Source organism: Leptopilina heterotoma, unplaced genomic scaffold (assembly GCF_015476425.1).
Source record: "Leptopilina heterotoma isolate Lh14 unplaced genomic scaffold, ASM1547642v1 Lhet_123, whole genome shotgun sequence".
Classification (NCBI taxonomy): domain Eukaryota; kingdom Metazoa; phylum Arthropoda; class Insecta; order Hymenoptera; family Figitidae; genus Leptopilina; species Leptopilina heterotoma.
The window spans coordinates 3,105,207-3,126,725 of record NW_025110842.1 but is presented as its reverse complement, the minus strand read 5'-3'; the positions used below and the strand labels follow the sequence as shown (position 1 = coordinate 3,126,725).

Genomic DNA, 21,519 nt, shown 5'->3' with positions numbered 1-21,519 from the left:
TTTTTAAAATCCTTTCTCTCTAACCTTTTTAATCCTTTTTTAGTAGTATAACCTTAATAAATTTAACTTACCTCAAAAATTAGCCAAAAACTTCAATGTTTCTAGCAATGAATGAAGTGAATGAAGTGAACGAAGTGAATTAAGTGAGTGAAGCGAATAAAGTGAATGAAGCGAACGAAGTAACTTCATTCAGATGAATTGATTATGAATCTTTCATTTAAAGTTCATCTGGGTTTACGAAAATAATTATTTTCCTCTCTCGACATCAACTCCTTCTCTTCCTTGACTCTCCTAAAAAAAAACAAACAAAAAAAAAGAAAATTTTCAAAAATTAGAAATTTTGTAAAATAGAAAGTAAAATTTGAGGGTGACGCTAATTAAACTGCCGCTCCTGTTAAAGTCACTGGACGCCTTTTTAATATGCGCTTTTCCCACCGGAGTTTATTGATTTAAAAAAAACCAACAATAACAAAAAACATACTCTTGTTAGAATTCAACAACGATTTGTTCCATTCCATCAAATTCTCTCCAATTTTTCGTATCTTGCAATCATTTCCAATTTTCATTCTTCATTAACTTCATGAATTTCTCCGCATTCATTCACTTATTAACCATTTTTTCTCGACTTCAAAGGAAATTTCAATTTAATTTCAATTCGATTTCAATTTCCTATTTTTTTTTTTAGTGCGAGGGCAAAATGAAATTTTTCTTGATTGCAAAAAATGAAAATAATATATTTTTCTTCCTTCGTTCTCTGGTAACTTTATTTTTTTATTCTTCTTCAATTTGACGAATTTCTCTTATGACTCTCGCAATAAAACACTGAAAACAAAAATAAAAAATTGTCCGTTTTCTTTAAAAGTAAAAAAATGTTTTTGGTGATGTTTTTCTTAGCACTTGAATTCTGTAAATCACAATTATCTCTTTTTTTTTTTTTTTGAAAATATTCACACATTTTTAGGGGGTAAAATCCGGTCGTCCCTCGTACGTGCAACCAGATCGTTGTATAATTTCCGAAGCTGCCCAAATTCCACACTTTATGCAAGTTTCTAAACTTTGGTCCTGAATGTACTGCGCCAAGAAGCCTAAAAAAACAAAGAATAATTTTAAAATCAAATAATGTATAAACAATTGGAAAAAGAAAATTAATAAAATGTAAACAATTTTCAAAAAAGGTTAAATAATCAGGTCTCGGATTTACTTTAAGACCAAAAAAAAAAAAAAAAAAAAATTCGCTTTATTCAAATTTATTCAAAATAATTGAATCTCTGAAAAAAAATTAATTGAATTGAGAAAAGTTTTTAAAAATAATTGAAATTTTGTCAAGAATTTTATTAAATTTTTTTTAAATAATTGAAATATTGCCAAGAATTTTATTAAAATTTTTGAAAATAATTGAATTTTAGAGAAAAATTTTAATATTTATAAAGATAATTGAAATTTTGACGATAAATTTTTTTAAACTTTTGACCATAATTGAATTTCTGCGAAGAATTTTAGTACTTTTGAAAATAATTAAATTTCATTGATGAATTTGAATAAAATTTTTAAGAATATTTTTCGAAAAATCCCATTAAAGTTGTATTAAAAATAATTGAAATTTTGCGATGAGTTTTATTATTTATAAAAATAATTGTAAATCTATAAATTTTAGATTTTTTACTAAAAATTGGAGACTTTTAAATAAGTAAAGTATTTTTAAAGAGCCCAAAAATATTGAAGCTAAATGCCATAAAAAAGAAGAAGAAATGTTGAATTTTAAGAAATTCTGTTTTTCGAATTTTTGAATAATTTTTGATTTTTTGCTAAAGGGTGAAGACTTTTACATAAGTAAAGTAATTTTAAAGAACCCAAAAATATTGAAGCTAAATGCCATAAAAAAGAAGAAAAAATGTTGAATTTTAAGAAATTTGGTTTTTTGGATTTTTGATAATTTTCGATAATTTTTAATTTTTTACTAAAAATTAAAGACTTTTATATAAGTAAAGTATTTTTGAAAAGCACAAAAATATTGAAGCTAAATCCCATAAAAGAGAGGAAAAAATGTTGAATTTTAAGAAATTTGGTTTTTTGGATTTTTGATAATTTTTGATAATTTTAAATTTTTTACCAAAGAGTGGAGACTATTACATAAGTAAAGTATTTTTGAAAAGTCCAAAAATAATAAAGCTAAATGCCATAAAAAAGAAGAATAAATGTTGAATTTTAAGAAATTCGGTTTTTTGGATTTTTGATAATTTTTGATAATTTTAGATTTTTTACGAAAGGTTGGATATTTTTAAATAATTAAAGTATCTTTGAACAGCCCAAAAATATTGAAGCTAAATGTCATAAAAGAGAAGAAAAAGTGTTGAATTTTTAGAAATTCGGTTTTTCGAATTTTTGATAATTTTTGAAAATTTTTGATTTTTTACCAAAGGGTGGAGACTATTCAAATAGTAATATTTCCCTACCGAAATAGCTAATGGTAACTAATTATTATTTTTTTCCGATAAAATTAAATTCCCGGCTATTTCCTGATTTTCTAGATTGGTAGAAACACTGTTAAATGTATTGGTAGAAACTAAAACCTGTCGAAGACGGTAACGACAGCTAGTCTAAAATATTAAGTAAAATTCTTTTTTGAATCAAATTTTTATTAGAAAATTCTTCGAGAATTAAATTATTTAAGTACAAAAAAAAATTAATTAACTAACAAATTAATTGATTAATTATTAACATTGAATTTTTATAAAGAATTTTATAAAAAATTTTGAAAATAATTAATTTTTTTCGAAAAATTTTTATAAAATATTTAAAAATTTTTGAATGTTTTTGAGAAATTTAGTTAAAAATTTATTAAGTAGAATTGAAATCATAAGAAGAACTTTATTATTTATGAAAATAATTGAATTTGCCAAAGAATTTTATTATTTTTAAAAATAATTGAATTATTGCGAAGAATTTTCAAAAAAAATTTAAAGTATGTAATTGAATTTTTGCCTATTACTTTTTTTAAACTGTAAAAATAATTGAATTTCTGTTTACAATTTTATTTATTTACAAAATCATTTAATTACTGCAGAAAATAATTGAATTCTTCCTAAGAATTTTATTAAAATAATTAAATTTTTACTTATAATTTTATTATTTTTAAAAATAATGCAGTTCTTGAAGAAAATAATTAAAGTCTTGCTAAGAATTTTATTAAAATTACAGAATTCTTGTGATGATTTTTATTATTTTTAAAAAACAATTCAACAACTGCCAAGAAATTTATTAAAATTTTTGAAAATAATTGAATTGTTTACAAAAACTTTATTAAAATTGTTCATAAAATAATTGAATTTTTTAGAAAAATTTTAAATAAAAAATATTTTGAAAATATTTTGAATTTCCACCAAGTATTATCTTCAAAAAAAATAAATAAAAATTTTAATAAAATATTTTGAAAAAGCATTTCTTAGATTATTTTTATTATAATAATTTTTTAAATATTTTCAATTACATTATTTTGAAAAATTCAATTGTCTTATAAAAAAAAAATAATTGAATTTTTGTATTCAAAGAATTGAAAATTTCTTAAGGAATTTTCGGAAAATTTTACAAAATTTTGAAAATAATTGATTTCGAGAAAATTTTTAGTTAAAAATTCTAGCAAATAATTTAATTTTGGAAAGAATTTTTAGTTCGAATTTCGAGAAAATAATTGAATTTTTGGGGAGATATTCAAAATAATAAATAATTGAATTCCCGAAGAACCTTCGGAAATTTTTTGAAAAGAATTGATTTCGAGAAGAATTTCAGTTAAAAATTCTAGCAAATAATTTAATTTTCGAAAGATTTCGGTTGCAATTATAATAAATAATTGAATTTTTTTTAAATAATTGAATTCTAGAAGAATTTTATTAAAAATTTTTGGAAATTTTATTATATTTATGAAAATAATTGAATTTTTCCTACGAATTTTTATTAAAAAATTTTTTTTTTTTAAATGATTGAAATCTTAAAATATTCAAAAAAATAGTAGTTACTGAAAAAAATTGACTTCTTGACAAAAAAATGTTCTTAAAATTAAATTTAAAATAATTGAATCGTTTCAAAGAATTTTCTTTAAAATTTTTTGAATTTTGTCTGTAAATTTTATAAAAATCTTTTGAATTTTGTCTATCAATTTTATTAAAATCTTTAGAGTCTTGTCTATGAATTTAATTAAAATTTTCGAGAATAATAATTTTTCTATTTCAAATATTTTAATAATAAAAATCTGAAGAATTAAAGTTTTTTTTAATTTTCAATTTACTTTTTTTTAAGATAATAATAATTAAATTAAAAAAAAATTACCTCCAACGAATGCATCGCCAGCACCGTTTGTATCAACAACTTTATCCTCCTCCAGCTTTGGCACTGGATATTCCGTGACATTATTGTCCTTAATCAGAAGCACCGAACCCGCGCCCTGTGTTAAAATGACAATTCGTTTTCGTTTCTTATTCATTTTCTCCCAATTGCAAATCTTCAATCCAATTTCCTTGAGATCACTCGTTCCAAGTTCATTGGCCTCGGAAAATGCCTCAGATTCGGTTTCATTACCAACGAGAATATCAACGTACGGAAGAGCCGCTAACATTTCCTTCTTGAAGAATTTACATAAAAATGGCGCACTCAAATTCATCATGAATATTTTGTTCTCCATGAATGCATGATTCGCCACTGTTTGGATTGATTCTGAGCTCACTGTCAAGAAAAATCCCTGCAAAATAACAAAACAATAATTAAAAATCAAAATAAAATTCTTTGCAAAGAAATAAATTTTTTTTATGTTTAATAAAATTCTTCTGAAGAAAATTTGTCTAAGCAATTCAGTTATTTTCAAAAATTGTAACCAAAATTTTTACATGAATTCAATTATTTTCATAAAATACATAAGTGAATTTAAATTTTTACAAGTTTCATTATTTTTAAATTTTCATAAATATTAAAGTGCTTCACAAGAAATTCTATTATTTTAAATATAATTTTGATAAAATTACAGAAAAGAATTTTATTATTTTCAAAAATTTAGATAAAATTTGTTTATTACAATTTCAATTTATTTTCAATTAATTTTCAATTGAAATTCTTAAAAGAATTTAATGATTATTTAAAATTTTAAATAGAATTCTTTCCAATAATTCAATTATTTACAAAAATTTTGTAAAATATGTTCAATTATGTGAATTTTTCGAAAAATTCCATTATTTCAAATATTTTTAATGAAATTCTTCGAAACAATTCAATTATTAAAATTTTTTTTGATAAAATTCGTTACAAAAATTCAATTATTTTCGTAAAGTATAAATAATTGAATTCTTATAGAACTTTCAAATTAGAATTTAATTATTTTTAATACAATTTTTATTTAATTCTTCGCAAGAATTCAATTATTATAAAAATTTTTTTATAAAATTCTTGATAAGAATTCAATTTTTAGAAATAATCAATTATTCCATCAATTATTTATTTTTTTGTTTAAATAATTGAATTCTCGTAGAACTTTCTAATAAGAATTTAATTATTTTTAATACAATTTTAATTAAATTCATCGAAAAGTTCAATTTTTAAAAATATTTTTGTGAAAATTCTTTGAAACAATTCAATTATTAAAAATGTTTTTTATAAAATTCGTTGCAAAAATTCAATTATTTTCATAAATAAAAAATAATTGAATACTTATAGAACTTTTTAGAATTTTAGAATTTTTTTTTAGAATTTAATTATTTTTATTGCAATTTTTTTTACACTCCTCGAAAGAATTTAAATTATTTAAAAAATTTTAATAAAATTTGTTTATTAGAATGTAAGATATTTTCATTATTAATTTTTTATTAAATTTCTTGAAAGAATTTAATAATTTTCAAAAATTTTAATGAAATTCTTCGAAACAATTCAATTATTTTCAAAATTTTTTATAAAATTTGTCGAAAAAATTGGATTATTTTTGAAAATTTTAATAAAAATTCTTTCAAACATTTCAATTATGTATTTTCAAAATTTTAATGAAATTCTTTTCAATAATTGAATTATTTTGATAATTTATAAAATTCTTCGCAAAAATAATTAAATTATCTTACTAAATTAATAATAAAATTATTTACAAAAATTTAATGTTTTTGAATAAAAATTTTTAGTTTCTTCTCAAAAATTTAATTATTTTCAAATATTTTGATAGAATTTTCACAAGATTTGAATTATTTTCATAAGTTATAAAATTCTTTGTAGGAATTTTATTATTTTGCATTCAATTTTAATAAAAAATTCAATTTTTTTTATAAATTTTAATAGAATTCGTCACAAGATTTAAATTATTTTCATAAGTTGTAAAATTCTTTGTAAAAATTCAAATATTTTTTATACAATTTTAATAAAAAAATTTGTAAAAAATTAAACTAGTTTAAAAATTCTTAATAGAGTTCTTTGCAAAAAGTTCTTGAAAGAATTGAATTATTTTAAAAAATTTTCATAAAAGCTCTTGGAAATAATTCAATTATTTTCAGAAATTTTTAATAAAATTCATCAAAAGAATTCGTTTAAGTTTTAATTCTTCGCAAAAATTCAAAAATTTTAATAGAATTCGTTACGAGATTTGAATTAATTTTATAAAATATAAAATTCTTCTTAGGAATTCAATAATTTTGCATATTTTTTTAATAAATATTCAATTATTTTGAAAATTTATAACAAAATTGTTTGCAAAAATTCTTGAAAGAATTGAATTATTTTTAAAAATTTTCATAAAAGCTCTTCGAAAAATTTAAATTATTTTCTACATTTCAATAAAATTCGTTTCCAGAAATCAATTATTTTTAAGTTATAAAATTATTCAGAAGAATTCAATTATTTTCATAAATAATAAAATTCTTTTTAGAAATTCAATTATTTTCAAAGTTAATAGAATTCTTTGCAAATATTCAATTATTTTCAAAAATCTTAATAGAATTCGTCACAAGATTTGAATTATTTTGGAAAATTTTGAACAAAATTCGTAGCAAAAATTACATTATTTTTACTTGTAACAACAATTCTTCTTGTGAATTCAATTATTTTCAATATAATTTGATAAAGTTTCTCTAATAGAATTCAAATATTTAAAAAAAAATTAATTAAATTTAAAATTTTATTAAATTCTTTGAACAAATTCAATTATTATTTATTTTACTAAATAATAAAATTTTTCTCAGGACTTCAATTACTTTGCAGTAATAAAAATTAGATTTTCCAGAATAATTTTTAAGGTACCTAACTATTTTTACATTTTTGAATGTTAAATAAAATGTCTAAATTGAATTTGGACTTTTTTTTATCTTTAAAGGATGAAAAATAGAATTTGACTAATTTTAAAAATTTTCCTTTTGACTTTTGAAATGGAAAAAACTTACAGAAACGTAGTAAAATTGAGCCTTCTCAATTAGTTTCTTGTTTTCCGGCTCGGCAATGTGCGAGGGTGAGAAGCAATTGGCGGCCGCTAAATTAGCGCACAATGAACGGTCCTTGCCGGTAATGAGGACGGCGCAAGTTCCCGTTTGCTCCTTATCTGTATACTGATATCGAACATTTAAGCCATTCTCTCGGGCACGTTCCTCCAAAATTGCTGAATACTTGTCCTTGCCCACGCAGCCCATGTAGATGCAAACGCCCGGCTTCTCCAAAAACCACTGTCAAAAATATTATTAATTAATTAATTAACTAACTAATTAATAAAAATTACTTTAGTCTAAATAATAAACACAATTTGAAGAATTTAAACATCATTAAAATAGAAACTAGAAATTCAATTTTTCATAGTTCTATAAAACATGAAGAAATCGATAACTCCGAGTCTTCGACTCGAAGTCATCGATTTCTTCATGTTTTATAATAATTAATCATAATTATTAATAAAAATAATTTATAACAATTAAAATCATTATCAATTCAATTATTATTTTTAAGAATTTTTATATCTAAAATTCTTCTTTATATCGACTATTTTTAATAATTTTCGAAAAAGTTCTTTGACAATTTTCAAATTCATTTCTTTACAATATTCAATTTTACGAAATTTCAATTATTCGTCAATTCTTTAATTAAATAAATATTAGAAAATAAAAACTAAAATAATATTTAAAAAAAATCAATTAAACATTTTCAAAAAAATTAATTATACAAAATTCAATTATTTTTTAAAATTCACGCTATATTGCTTTTAATATTCAATTATTATCTAAAATTTTAACTAAAATTCATTTTTATGAAATAAAAAACCAAATTTTTATTAGAAAATTTTACTAGAATTCAATTATTTAAATACAAATTTAAATGTAAAAATGCAAATAAATAATTTATCGAATAATTGAAAGTTTCTTAAAATTCAATTCCCATAAAAAATCGTTATCAACAAATTTTCAAATAATTCAATTCTATCAACGAATTTTAATGAAATTTTTAAGAATAATTACATTTTTCGACAAAATTCGATTAAAATTATATTAAAAATAAATAAAATAATCGAAATTCTGCATTAAATTTTATTATTTATGAAAATAATTGAATTCTTGCGAAGAATTTTATTAAAATTTTCAAAAATAATTAAATTCTTGTAAAAAATTAACAGGAATTCAATTATTTTTAAAAATTTTAATAAAATTCTTGGCATAAATTAAAAATAACAAAATTCTTAGCAGATGTTCAATTACTTTCAGAAATTTTAATATGATTTTTCGCAAGAATTAAAATGTTTTCGTAAAATAATAAAAATCTTTGCAGAGATTCAATTATTTTCAAAAGTCTTAATAAAATTCTTCGCAAGAATATTCAATTATTTTCAAAAATATCAGAATTTTAGCAGAAATTCAAACATTTTAAAAAGTTTCGATAAAACTTTTTTTTGGTAGAAATTCAATTATTTTTAAGACAATTTTAAAAAAATGTCTCGATAAAATTCAATTATTTTTAAAATTTTAATGAAATTCTTCGAAGGAATTCAATTATTATAATCTAAGATTTTAAATGAAATCTATTTTCAAATCAATGTTTATGAGAAAATTCTACCAGAATTCAACTATTAAAATACAAATGAAATACAAATAAATAATTTATTGAATAATTGAATGTTTCTTGGAATTCAATTCCCATTGAAAATTTTATCAACAAATTTTTAAATAATAAAATTCTTTGGACGAATTTTAATAAAATTTTTAAGAATTTTTTCGAGGAATTCGATTAAAATTCTATTGAAAATAATTGAATTCCTAAAAAGAATTTTATTATTTACGAAAATAATTGAATCCCCGTAAAAATTTTATTATTTATGAAAATAGTTGAATGATTGCGAAGATATTCCAAAAAAAAATTTGTTATTAATGAAATTCTTGTGAAATTTTTATTATTTTTTGAAAATAATTAAAAGTTTTTGTAGAATTTTATTAATTTTTTTTTTTTAAATAATTAAATTCTTTTGGTAAATTTTATGAAAATATTAGATATTGAACAATATTTAATTTTTGCGAAGAATATTATTACTTTTGAAAATAATTGAAATTTTGCAATGGATTTTATTAAAATTTTTGAAAATAATTGAATTTTATTACTTTAGAAAATAATTGAATTCGTATGATAAATATTGTTAGTTATGAAAATAATTGAAATTTTGTAATGAATTTTAATAAAATTTTTGAATATAATTGAATTTTGTCGAAGAATTTTGCTATTTATTTATAAAGATAATTGAAATGTTGACAATGTTTTTTTAGATTTTTTGAAAATAATTGAATTTCAGAGAAGATGCAATGAAAAATGATAAAATTGAAACTTGGAGAATAAAATAAAAAGCGCCTTTTACGAAATGACGAACGTCCGTCACTGCAAAAAGCGCTCTGTTGGAAAATTTTCGAAACCAAACAAATTGTCCCATTTCCACCAATCAACTTTACTGATTGCTCTGTGTCAAATTCAATTTTTTCCTTTTCATAAATTATTTATGATAAATAAAATACAGCACTTTATCTTTTAATAATGACCCCAGACTTATCTTCTGTAAATAGCTTCTGATGAAATTAGATCAATGCGCACATTTTGCGACAAAAAAAATTTTTTTAAAAAGAAAGAAATTTAAAAAAAGAAAGAAAATGACGAAAATTGGAAAAAGAACGAAAAAGAAAAATATAAGAAAATAAAAATTGAAAAAAACCAAGAAGAGGAAAAAAAAGAAAAGAAAGGAATTTTTTTCCTTTCCTTTCCTTTTTTTTAATTTTTTTATTAAAATGAAAAGAGAACGAAAAAGAAAAAAATTAAAAAATTAAAACAAATAATTGATAAATAAATAAATAAATAAATATATTACCTGCGCTACTCGCATTGAATTTTGAACTGCACCTCCGGCAATGAAATCGGCATTGTATTTTTCTACCAATTCATCGTAAAGAGGTTTGTGAAAATCTTCCGCGAGAATTGCATCGTTCGCTTTTAATTTGTACTTCTTTAAAAAATCCTCATCGACCGTTGCAGAAATATCAAGAAGTGGATTTCCAATTCCCAATAAAAGATCCTCCCTGAAAAAAATTATTAATTACAAAAAGGAACAAAATAAATAAAGAAAATAAAAAAAATTGCTGCAGAAAATTTATTTCTATCTTTATAACAATTTTTTTAAAATGCAAACTATTGTTCGAATAATAATAATTTAAAAAACGATAATAATTCTTTAAAATTTAAATATTCAATAATATTTAGTAAATAAAATAGTAAAATAGTGAATAATAATTATTTAACTAATAATTAATCATCATTGTTTAAATAATAACAAATAACAATTATTAAAATAGTAATAAATAATAATAATAATTTAAATATCAATAAATAATAATTAATTTAACAATGGTAAATAATAATTATTATTTAAATAGTAAACATCAATAAATTATTAAAATAGCAATAAATAATATTTTAAACAGTAATAAATAAGAATTATTTAAATATTAATAAACAATACTTTCTCTATGAAGAAGCAATAATTATTTAAAAAATAATAAATAATAATTATTTAACTAATAATAAATAATAATTATTTAAATAGTAATAAATAACAATTGTTAAAATTACAATAAATAATAATTTAAATGGCAATAAATAATAATTGTTCAAATTACAATAAATAATAATTTAAATAGCAATAAATAATAATTATTTACATTAGTAATGAATTATAATTTTTTAAAAAGTAAGTAATAAAAAAATTATTTAAATTATAATAAAAAACTATTATTTAAATAATATTAAAAAAAAACAATAAATAGCAAAATAAAAAAGAAAATTATAAAAATTACAATTTTTCATTAAAATTCGATCAAAAAATTCGTTCCCCACGTGCAAATTATTTTTGCTTGATTTTATTTCCTTATTAAATTAACATGAAATTTGATCGTAAAAATCGAATACATATTTAATTTAACATCCGTAAAATTAACAATTGCAAAAACTAATAAATTTCAAAGTTATAAATACAATTTTCTGTCATAAAAATAGAGAAAAAATTCACCGGAAAAAACATGTGCGTCCTGCAAAAATTAACATAACCTAAAAATAGTCAACAAAAATTCTTTATATTTATATACTATAGAAAAATACATAATGTTATATTTATAGAAGAATAAATTCGAAGGTCAAAAGTGAAGGGAAATTTTAATTTATAATAAGGAAGTAAAAATAAAAATTCTACGAAAAGAAAATAGTTTTTTTCTAAGTGAAAAAAAATTCAGACAGGATCAACAAGTGTTTAAAAATGGAAACGAAAAACAAAAGAATAAAGAACAGAATATAGTAGAGAGAAAAATTTATAATCATTACCTTAAATTATCAGCCATTGTCACTAATTATCCAAGTTGTCGTTACAATTTCCAGAGGTAAGAATAAACACAACGATGGGAGGAAATCTTTGAGGCAACTGATGAGATACAAATTTATTACCAACATTTTATACGTGTGTGTAAATATGAAGAAAATGAAGGTCGCAGATTGTATATTTAAATACACACACAGGACACACAGGCAAAAGGAAATTTCCAGTGAGCCAATGGCGTCAATTTGGCAGTAAATTTTTCAATTGGTGTACTAGATTAGAGTTAGAGGAAAATAAAGTATTTCCGTTTGTTATTTTCGAACAAAATTTAACTTTTAGAAAATTAGACTTGTTTTTTTGTATTTTTGTAAGTTTATTTTGAAACGACAAGTAATTTTCTGCTTAAGGCTGGAGTCCCATGGTAGCGTTTTGCGTTGCGTTTTGTAACTAGGCCATGAGTGCAAATAGAGTAAACATATATCTGTATCTCTCTCACACTCATTGCCTAGTTACAAAACGCAACGCAAAACGCTGCCATGGGACTTCAGCCTAAAGTGATTCAATTGCTTTATTTTCTATGTTCAGAGACCTAACCTTACTTTTTGCTGGAAAATCAAACCAGGGCCGTAACTAGTGAGATAGGGGCCCCTCAAGGCTGTTGTTACCTAATGGCGGGAATTTTAAATTTTAATTTGATTGGCGAATAAGATTGTAGCATTTCTGTTAGAATCGAACTAACGGAAAGTTAATTTCTAAATCTAATTTTTCAAAATTAATATTATTAACGCACTAATTTTAGTTACAGTAAATAATATTAAGTAAAAAAAAGTATAAACGTAATATTGTCTAAAAATTTTACTAAATTTCAAAAAATTTGTTTCTACAAAGATTTATAAATTCTTACCTCGGTAAATATCGAATTCCTTGAAAAACACTTTTTTTTCCTTGGTAGTGACGTAGCGTCTTAAAGAAAAAAAAGTAAAAAAATCAGTTTTTTCATGCTTTTGGAAAATTTAATTCCTCGATTAACCAAAAAATGAATAGAAATATTTTTTCCGCCGAGGAGGACAAATGACAAAAATAATTTTCCAAAAATATCAAGTTTTATGGACTTTATGCGAAAAATAAATTTCGAGGTGGGAGCAAACTGGCTCTCCTCACCTCGCAACTTTAGACACTGATTAAATCATCAAAAGTGAATCTTTTTGGCTAATTTCTTTCAAAATCGCTTCGTCTCGACTGAAGAAACTTCTGAACTGAAAATAACATTTATTGCGCCGTAAGAAAAAAGTAAAAAGCAGTTTTTTTTACCCTTTTTGAAAGGTTCGTTTCTCGATTAACCAAAAATGATAATAGAACAACTCTTGCCACTGAATAGAAAAGACAACGACAACAATTTCCCAAAAATATCAAATTTCACAGTTTTTAAGCGAAAAATAAATCTCGAGGTGGGAGCAAACTCTCACATCGCGACTTTAGACACTGATTAAATCACCAAAAATTAATCTTTTCAGCCAAATCCTTTTGAAATCGCTTCGTCTCGACTGAAGAAACTTCTGTACTGAAAATAAAATTTATTGCGCTATATGAAAAAAAGTAAAAAATAGTTTTTTGAAAATTTCGTTCGTCTAACTAAAAATCATAGTAGAACTACTCTTGCCAATGAGGAGAAAAAACAACAAGAAAAATTTCCCAAAAATATCAAAATTTACCGACTTTATGCGAAAAATAAATCTCGAGGTGGGAGCAAACTCTCACCTCGCGACTTTAGACACTGATAAAATCACTAAAAATGAATCTTTTCAGCTACTTCCTCTCGAAATCGCTTCGTCTCGACTGAAGTAACTTCTCACCTGAAAATAATTTCTTCTTCTAAAATTCTAAAGACAAACAATAGAAAGGAATCCAAGGAAACGACTCTCTTTAGGTTTAAAAGTTCCTTTATTGACCGATATATAAAGACAGACATCAAAAACACTGGAATAAAGTATATGAGTAATATATGATAGCAAAAAAAAAAAAAAAATTACCAATTTTTTTTCTTCAATGATTGACAATGATTGAGCGATCTTTGCACGAAAGCAATTACCACCAAAAAAATTTGCTGCTTTCTGCGCCGCTTTCTGCAAAGTTGACTCTACCAATGAAAATTTCCTCAACAAAAAAAAAATAAATAAATACCATTGGACTTCAGAGAGAAAAAAAAAAAAAAAAAAAAAAAAACTGGAAATCAAATGGAAAAAAAATGGAAATGAAGAGAAAATTATGGGACGCGCTTTCGCGAATCGCGATCGAGCGCGGAAACACACGAGCGACGCAGGAAGCCAGCGAAGAAGGCGCGGCCGACACTTTTTTTGCCACTAAAAGAATCAAGACAGCATTAATAATGATAATGATAATAATGTTAATGATGAAAACGATAAAGTTAATAATAAAAAACGAGAAATTAATAAAAAAAAAATAAATAAAGAAAAGAAAAAAAAAGAAAAAAAAAGAAAAAAAGAGGGAAAAAAGAGAAAAAAATGCCGAACATATAACAAAAGGAATAACAATAAAAAAACGATAAAAATATTAATAATAATGGTAGAAAAATGATAGAAATAAAAAAAAGACCTTTTTTTGGAGGATCAGGGGACTGTACATGGAACGTCGTAGTTGCAAAATATTGAACACAAAAAAACACGATGTGTGAATTTTTTTTTTCATTTTTCATTTTTGTGAATACCACAAATATTACAATGTGTTACATTTTCCAGCATCATATCATCGCTATCATTATAATTATCGAAAAACACGAATCTTACTGTTTTAAAAAAAAATCACTTACACCAACGTGTAAAGATTATGATTACAAACTAGGTCGAAAATTACTGAACTCATTTCATTTAATCCTAGTTTTTTTTTTTTTTTTTTTTGTTTTTCCTCATAAAATGTATCACTATGCCTAAGAAAATACGCTTCCCAGCAAAGTCAAAGAGCGTAATTGATTTATCTAAGTCGCTAATACGAGATAGAGAGAAAGAGATAGAAAAAGTTGAATTAATTTAGTCAAAAAAAGCGCTCCAATCACAAACGACAATTTACCAAAAATCTTCTCTTTCAACCAAAAAAAAAAATTTTTTTTTTCCTTCACGTCATTCGATTTTTTCTTAAATAGTAAAAATAAGCAAAATAATTTTTTTAAAAATTTGGTAGGAAAAAAGTCCTTGTGACGAGAGTGCCATTTTTTCTTTTTTAAAAAAAAGAAAGAAGAAAAAATACGAGAACAATTAAAAGGCAGAAACCTTGTTTTGTTTTTTAAATTTACAATTTAATTTTTCTTAGATGTTTTATCATCTAATGAGAGGGTTGGTGGGTGGGGAAAAAATTTTGGAATGTCGAGGACTCCGCTGATAATTGTTCCCGGTTCTCTCGATGTCAATTTCTTCATTAAAAAAAAAAAAAAAAAAAAATTGTTTTTCTTTTTTTTTACCAAAGAAAATGTCTTCGAGATGATTCGATATTTATATAGATACATTAATTTGTGTATATATTTATATAAATATATATTTTTAATGCACTGAGAAATTTTTTTTCAGAAAAAAAAAAAAAAAAAAAGTTTTGTTTTCTCGAAAAATTTTTTTTTTCGCCTCGTTAGTGTTAATTTTTTTTTTGGAGAAAAAGTTGAATATAGAAGTTTAGTTTATAGTTTTTTTTCTCTTCAAATTCTTCCCCAAGGATTTTATTTTCACTGCGAGGGGAAAAAATCGCTTCTTTTTTTTAGTCAAACAATTAATTTTTTTTATGGAAAAGAAACACTTTTTTCGACTCTGGAAACTAATTTTTGACTCTTAACAACTATTTTTGCAATTGAAGAATTTATTTTCGCCACTAAAAGATATTTTCGACCCTAAAAACTTTTTCCGGAGTCAAAAAAATACTTTTGATTCCATAAACTATTTTTTTTAGAATAAAAAAATTACTTTTCGACTTTAAAAATTATTTTCCACTCTAAAAACAATTTCGGAGTCAAAAAACTGTTTTTCGACTCTAAAAACAATTTTTGGAGTCAAAAAACTTTTTTTAAACTTTTTTTTACTCCGAAAATTATTTTTTTAGAATTAAAAATTAATTTTTTAAACATTATTTTCGGAGTCAAAAATTACTTTTCGACTCTAAAAACAATTTTCGGAGTCAAAAAACTGTTTTTCGACTCTAAAACCAATTTTTGGAGTCAAAAAACTTTTTTTAAACTTTTTTTTACTCCGAAAATTATTTTTTTAGAATTAAAAATTAATTTTTTAAAAATTATTTTCGGAGTCAAATAATTACTTTTCGACTCTAAAACAATTTTCGGAGTCAAAAACCAATTTGTTTTTAGAATTGTTTTACATCAAAATAAATTATAATAAAATTGTTTTCACAATCGAAAAGTAATTTTTTTTATTAAATAAACGATTTTTGGAATCGAAAAACTATTTTTAGAAGAAAAAATTACTTTTCGACTGTAAAAATAATTTTCTTAGTGAAAAAGTACTTTACGAGTTATTACTACTTTTTGGTTCTAAAAACGATTTTTTGACTCTAAACTCTATTTTTGTAATCGAAAAACTATTTTTCGACAATATCTTTGGAGTGAAAAAAATACTTTTGACTCTAAAAACTATTTTAAGAAGAAAAAATTACTTTTCGACTCTAAAAATAATTTTCTTAGTGAAAAAGTACTTTTCGGCTCTAAAAACAATTTTCGGAGTCAAAAAACTACTTTTCGACTCTATAAACGATTGTTCGACTGTACAAAATATTTTCGGAGTCAAAAAATTACTTTTCGACTCTAAAAACAATTATCGGAGTCAAAAAAAAACCTTTTTCGAAATCGAAAAACTACTTTTCGTTTCTAAAAACCACTTTTCGACGCTAAAAACTATTTTTAGAATCAAAAAACTACTTTTCTGTCTTAAATAACACCTTTTTCGGAGTCAAAAATTACAAATCAATTGTTTGAATAAAAAAGAACTTTTTACGCAAAAAAATTTTATTAGAACCTTAAGTCCTATTAACATGAATCGTTATAGTCTCGAACTATTTTTTATCAGCAAACACACATCACAAGCATTTGAAAATAACCGCCAAATTTTCTTTTTTTTTCTTCCTTTCTTTCCATTCTTCTCAGTGCGACGCAATTACTGTTTTTTTTGTTTTGAAATTCTATGTATTCAAAAATTGGTGAGAAAAAACCGGGTCCCAGAATAGTTATACAAGAGGGAATAGAGTAAGCAAAGGAGAGAGGGGTAGGGGAAAAGGTCCGTGTGTGTGGGATTTTTCATTTTCATTTTTCATTTTCTTGAGTGTTGAGAGAGAGTTGTTATTTTTTGTCGATGAAGAAGTGATTTTTTTGTTGCAAACCTTTAGTTTCATTTTTTTTTTAAGTTTTCATTCCTCAGTGTATGGATTTTTTTTTTTTTTTTTTTTTTTCATTATTTTAAAAGAGCACTGTGGACAGCACTTGTTATTCTCATCGAGCGGGCGGCAGATCATTGCGCGTATGTGCAGATCGACGACGGACGGCCAATGAGATATAATTCTCGGTCCCGAGGCTTCCTGCTCATATGCGGACAGACAAGACACTGACAACAACAATCAAGAGACACCGACGACGGCGGACAGACCGACACACCGATCCGAATCCGACGCGACGACGATTTAGTATGGTGCGAACCGGCGCGACGGCGATGGCCCTCGTATTCCCGGTCTGGTAATCAAAATAGGTTTTTTTTGACGTGAGTTTTTTTTTTTTTTTTTTTTTGTATTGTTTTGTTCTTCTAACACGACGACAGTGAGAGATTGAGATTGATAGAGTGAGAGAGAGAGAGATAGAGAGAAAAATAACGACAAGACGGCAATGAGTCAATTGTTTTTTTTTTCTTTTAAAAAATTTTTTTCAAAAAAAAAATTGACTCCTTTTTTTATTTGCTGATGCACGCCGTTCGAGTTAGTTTTTATTTCACGACATTGATTAAAAAAAAAAAATTTGCTTTTTCCAGTTTTGTCTGATGGACGAGGCGTTGGGAACATTCCGGAAAAGAATCTCTATTTTTTTCTTATTTTAATTTAAAAAAGAAGCTATTTTTTATTTTTTTAAAACTAGTTTAAGGTCTAAGGCCGAACAGCTCTAAAAGAGTAAAAAAAACAATAAAAAATTATGATTTATGATTTTTGACAATTTAATTATTTTTTGAAAAATTTAATCATCAGTTTAATAACGAATAAAAATAAAGAAGCGTTTTTGATAGTTTTTTATAACAAATTTACCGTCCAAGGCCGAACGGCTTATGGAAAGAAAAAAACAATAAAAAAAAAATAGAGAAATATAAATTATTAATCTTCTCATTACTTTTTAAAAATAATTTATTCAATTTTTAATGATTTTCAATTATGAAAGTAATTTTAATGATTTTTTAAATAATATATTAAAAAATTTAATCTTCAATTTAATGGAGAATAAAAATAAAAGAGCGTTTTTAATAGTTTTTTATAACTTATTTACCGTCTAAGGCCGAACGGCTCTTAGGCAAATAAAACTAAAAAAAATATAGAGAAATCTTATTTTTTCATAATTTAATAAACTTTTTTGGACTGTTTCTGAATAATTTATTGAATTTTTAATGATTTTTAATTATGAAAGTAATTTTAATGATATGTTTAATAATTTTAAAAACTTTAATCATCAATTTAATAAAGAATAAAAATAAATAAAAGAAAATAAAAAAGAAAATTTCTTACTGATTATTTTACTTTTTTACTTTTGTATCTTAAAATCCAATTTTCGATTTTTTTAAATTCTTGTCTGAATTTTACTTCTACTTTAGAATTCAAAACAAAAAAAAAATTAGAAAAAGAACAATTTTTAATCCATTAAATAAAAAATAGAGATTACTTTGAAAAAGGAATGTTGCCTACACCTCACAGGAAAAGACTTGAAAAAATTGATTGATTAAGAAAAAAAACACTTTCTCTTCTTTAAGCATCCATTAGAATCAATTTTGACTTTTCATATTTAATAGAAAAAGAAAAAAATATAAAAATACGTACAAGAAATAATTCCATAGTTTAATTTTTTGAACGAAATAAAACTATTTTTTAAAAATGTATCCAATCGCTATTAATTTTAATAATAGTAATTATTATTTTTTAAATTGAATTTAATTCACATTATATTTTTTTTATATTTACGAAAAAAAATGTAATAAAATTCTATTCTACTTATAATTGTTAATAAAAATAATAAAAGAAGTAAAAAATAAATATTAATTTTTATAATATAATTGTTCTGTGAAAATATAAAAAAATTTGAAAAAATTGTAAAAAAAAGTAACAAAAAACTTGAATGATGTAAAATTTATAAAATAGTAAAAAAAGATAAAAAAAAAAACGTTGACAAATTGAGAAAATAGAAATAAAAAAAGGAAACAAAGAATTTTTGAAGAAAAGATAAAAAAAAATTTGAAAAAATTGTATTTAAAAAGTCTAAATGATAAAAAAATGTTTTTCTTTTTGTAATTAATAATATTTAAATAAATAATAAATTGTTTCTAGAAAAACTAAGTTTCTCGCGTATATTCAAGTTAAAATTAATTAAAATTTGTAGAGTCTGTCAATTATTAGCCTTCGAAACTTTTAAAAATTCAAGTCGACTTCTTTTTATTCAAATCGACAAAAATTTTTTTTTGCTTATATTTTAGATGAAATTTGTTGAAAATTGTCGAGTTTGTCAGTTTTTAGTCGTTAAGATTGTCGCACAGTTCTTGAAACTTTCAAAAAACAAAATTAACTTTCTTAAATTAAATTTTTAAACGAACGAATTAATATGAAAAAGAGGAAAATTAGAAACTAAAATGAAATCAAATAGATACCATGAAAAGTCAAAATGATTCTCTTTTTTAACTTTTCTCATAAATTTTTCATTTTGTCCTGATGATATTCTTCCATTTTGCTTTTTCTTTTTTAAACTTATTGGAATAATTACTTCTTAAAGGTTTAGAAAACTACTTCTAGAATTTCTAGAATTTTTACAATTTTGACCAATTTTTTTAATTCATTTTAAATTTATATTGAAAATATTTTGATTTATATTGGAAATTTTTTAATTTCCCTTAAATATTTCAATTTATATTAAAAATATTTTGATTGTTATTAAAAATATTTTGATTGTTATTAAAAATATTTTAATTCATATTGAATATATTTTAATTTTAATTAAATATATTTTAATTGTATTAAAATTATCTTAATTTGCATTTTAAAAAAATAAGTCTTTGCTTTCAATTATCACAAAAATATCACAGACAGTTACTAAGTCTATTTTTATTATTATTATGAAAAGCTTCTACTTTATTCTCTCAGGACGCTAATTGAGCGAAAAGAAGAGAAAACAAAAATAAAATACCTGATTGTTATTTCAGAGAAAAGAAACAAAAAAAATTTAAAAAAAAAAACAACAGCAAAATTTCCAACAAGAAGAAAACAAATCTGGAAATTTCTTTTCTTCTGAAAAAACAATGACACTTTTACTTACCTACGGGTATCTTCAAAGGAATCACGACTAAAGTCCTCATACATGCCTCTACTGAAACAAGAAGAATAAAAAATAAATTTATATTTTATAATTTAAATTAACAAATAATAATTTATATCTTGTAATAAAAAAAAAACGCTTTTTCGGCTCTAAAAACTATTTTTGGAATCGAAAAAATATATTTCAGCTTTAAAAACGATATTTTAACTCTAAAAACTATTTTTAGAATAAAAAGAACTACTTTTCCGTTCTAAAAACCATTTTTTGACTATAAAAACTATTTTTTGAATCAAAAAACAATTTTCAGAGTCAAAAAATATTTTTCAGATTTAAAAACGATTTTTTGGCTCTAAAAACTATTTTTAGAGTCAAAAACTACTTTTCGGCACTAAAAATAATTGTCGGAGATTAAAAACTACTTTTTGACTCCAAAAACTATTTTTGGAACCGAAAAACTATTTTCAAAGTCAAAAAAAATACTTTTCTGTCCTATAAACTATTTTTCGAACCTAGAGACTATTTTTAAAGTAAAAAAAATATATATATTTCAGCTTTTAAAACGATATTTTGACTCTAAAAACTATTTTCCTTGTTTTTATGAAAAATTATACCTGAAACGTCCATTATTGCCACTTGGAGGTGGCGATCGCCTGCTGAACATTCCATAATCATTGCTGCGTGAAAATCCACTGTCGCGCATTGAGCCCATACCTAGAGGTGGCATTGGTGGAATTGGGTCTCGTCTTGGGGCAACTGGTGGCAAGTAGGAATCGCGCATTGAACTTCCCATGTCGCGGCCCGACATTCCCGTCATACTTGGGAATCGCCTCTCGTACAAATCACGAGTGTCATCGAATCCACGTCTGTCGTAATAACTGTCGTAATCCTGTGAAATTTTAAATTTTTTTAAAATTGTCAATTTCATGTAATATTAGATAAAAAAAAAGGGATTTTTATTACTTTTTCCATTAACTTTAGTCTTTTTAAATCAAATTATTTTTTTTTGTTAAACTTTTTCTGTAAATTATTGATATTTTTTTTTTTTACCTTTTTTCGTAGTCCGTAACTTTCTTTACATTTTTAACCAAAATTTTGATTACAACGCAACTTTTGTTTTAAAATTACATAAATT

At 22.9% G+C, this 21,519-nt stretch overlaps 1 protein-coding gene across 3 annotated transcripts in view; it reads right to left on the bottom strand.

Moving 5' to 3' along the window:
- Positions 1 to 736: 736 nt before the first annotated feature.
- LOC122512606 (adenosine kinase 2-like) overlaps positions 737 to 21,519 on the bottom strand; it is a 32,207-nt gene continuing 11,424 nt past the window's right edge. The window contains exons 1-6 of one of the 3 annotated variants that reach the window (XM_043628534.1): positions 11,842 to 11,996; positions 10,340 to 10,547; positions 7,398 to 7,673; positions 4,324 to 4,732; positions 954 to 1,085; positions 737 to 822 (exon numbers count right to left, since the gene is read on the bottom strand). In XM_043628534.1, coding sequence (XP_043484469.1) covers positions 958 to 1,085; positions 4,324 to 4,732; positions 7,398 to 7,673; positions 10,340 to 10,547; positions 11,842 to 11,858 — 1,038 coding nt within the window. In that variant the 5' untranslated portion in view covers positions 11,859 to 11,996 and the 3' untranslated portion in view covers positions 737 to 822; positions 954 to 957. Of the gene's footprint in view, positions 1,086 to 4,323; positions 4,733 to 7,397; positions 7,674 to 10,339; positions 10,548 to 11,841; positions 11,997 to 20,998; positions 21,274 to 21,519 lie in introns of those variants that run through there. The other 2 variants (XM_043628535.1, XM_043628533.1) reach the window with 2 other exon arrangements.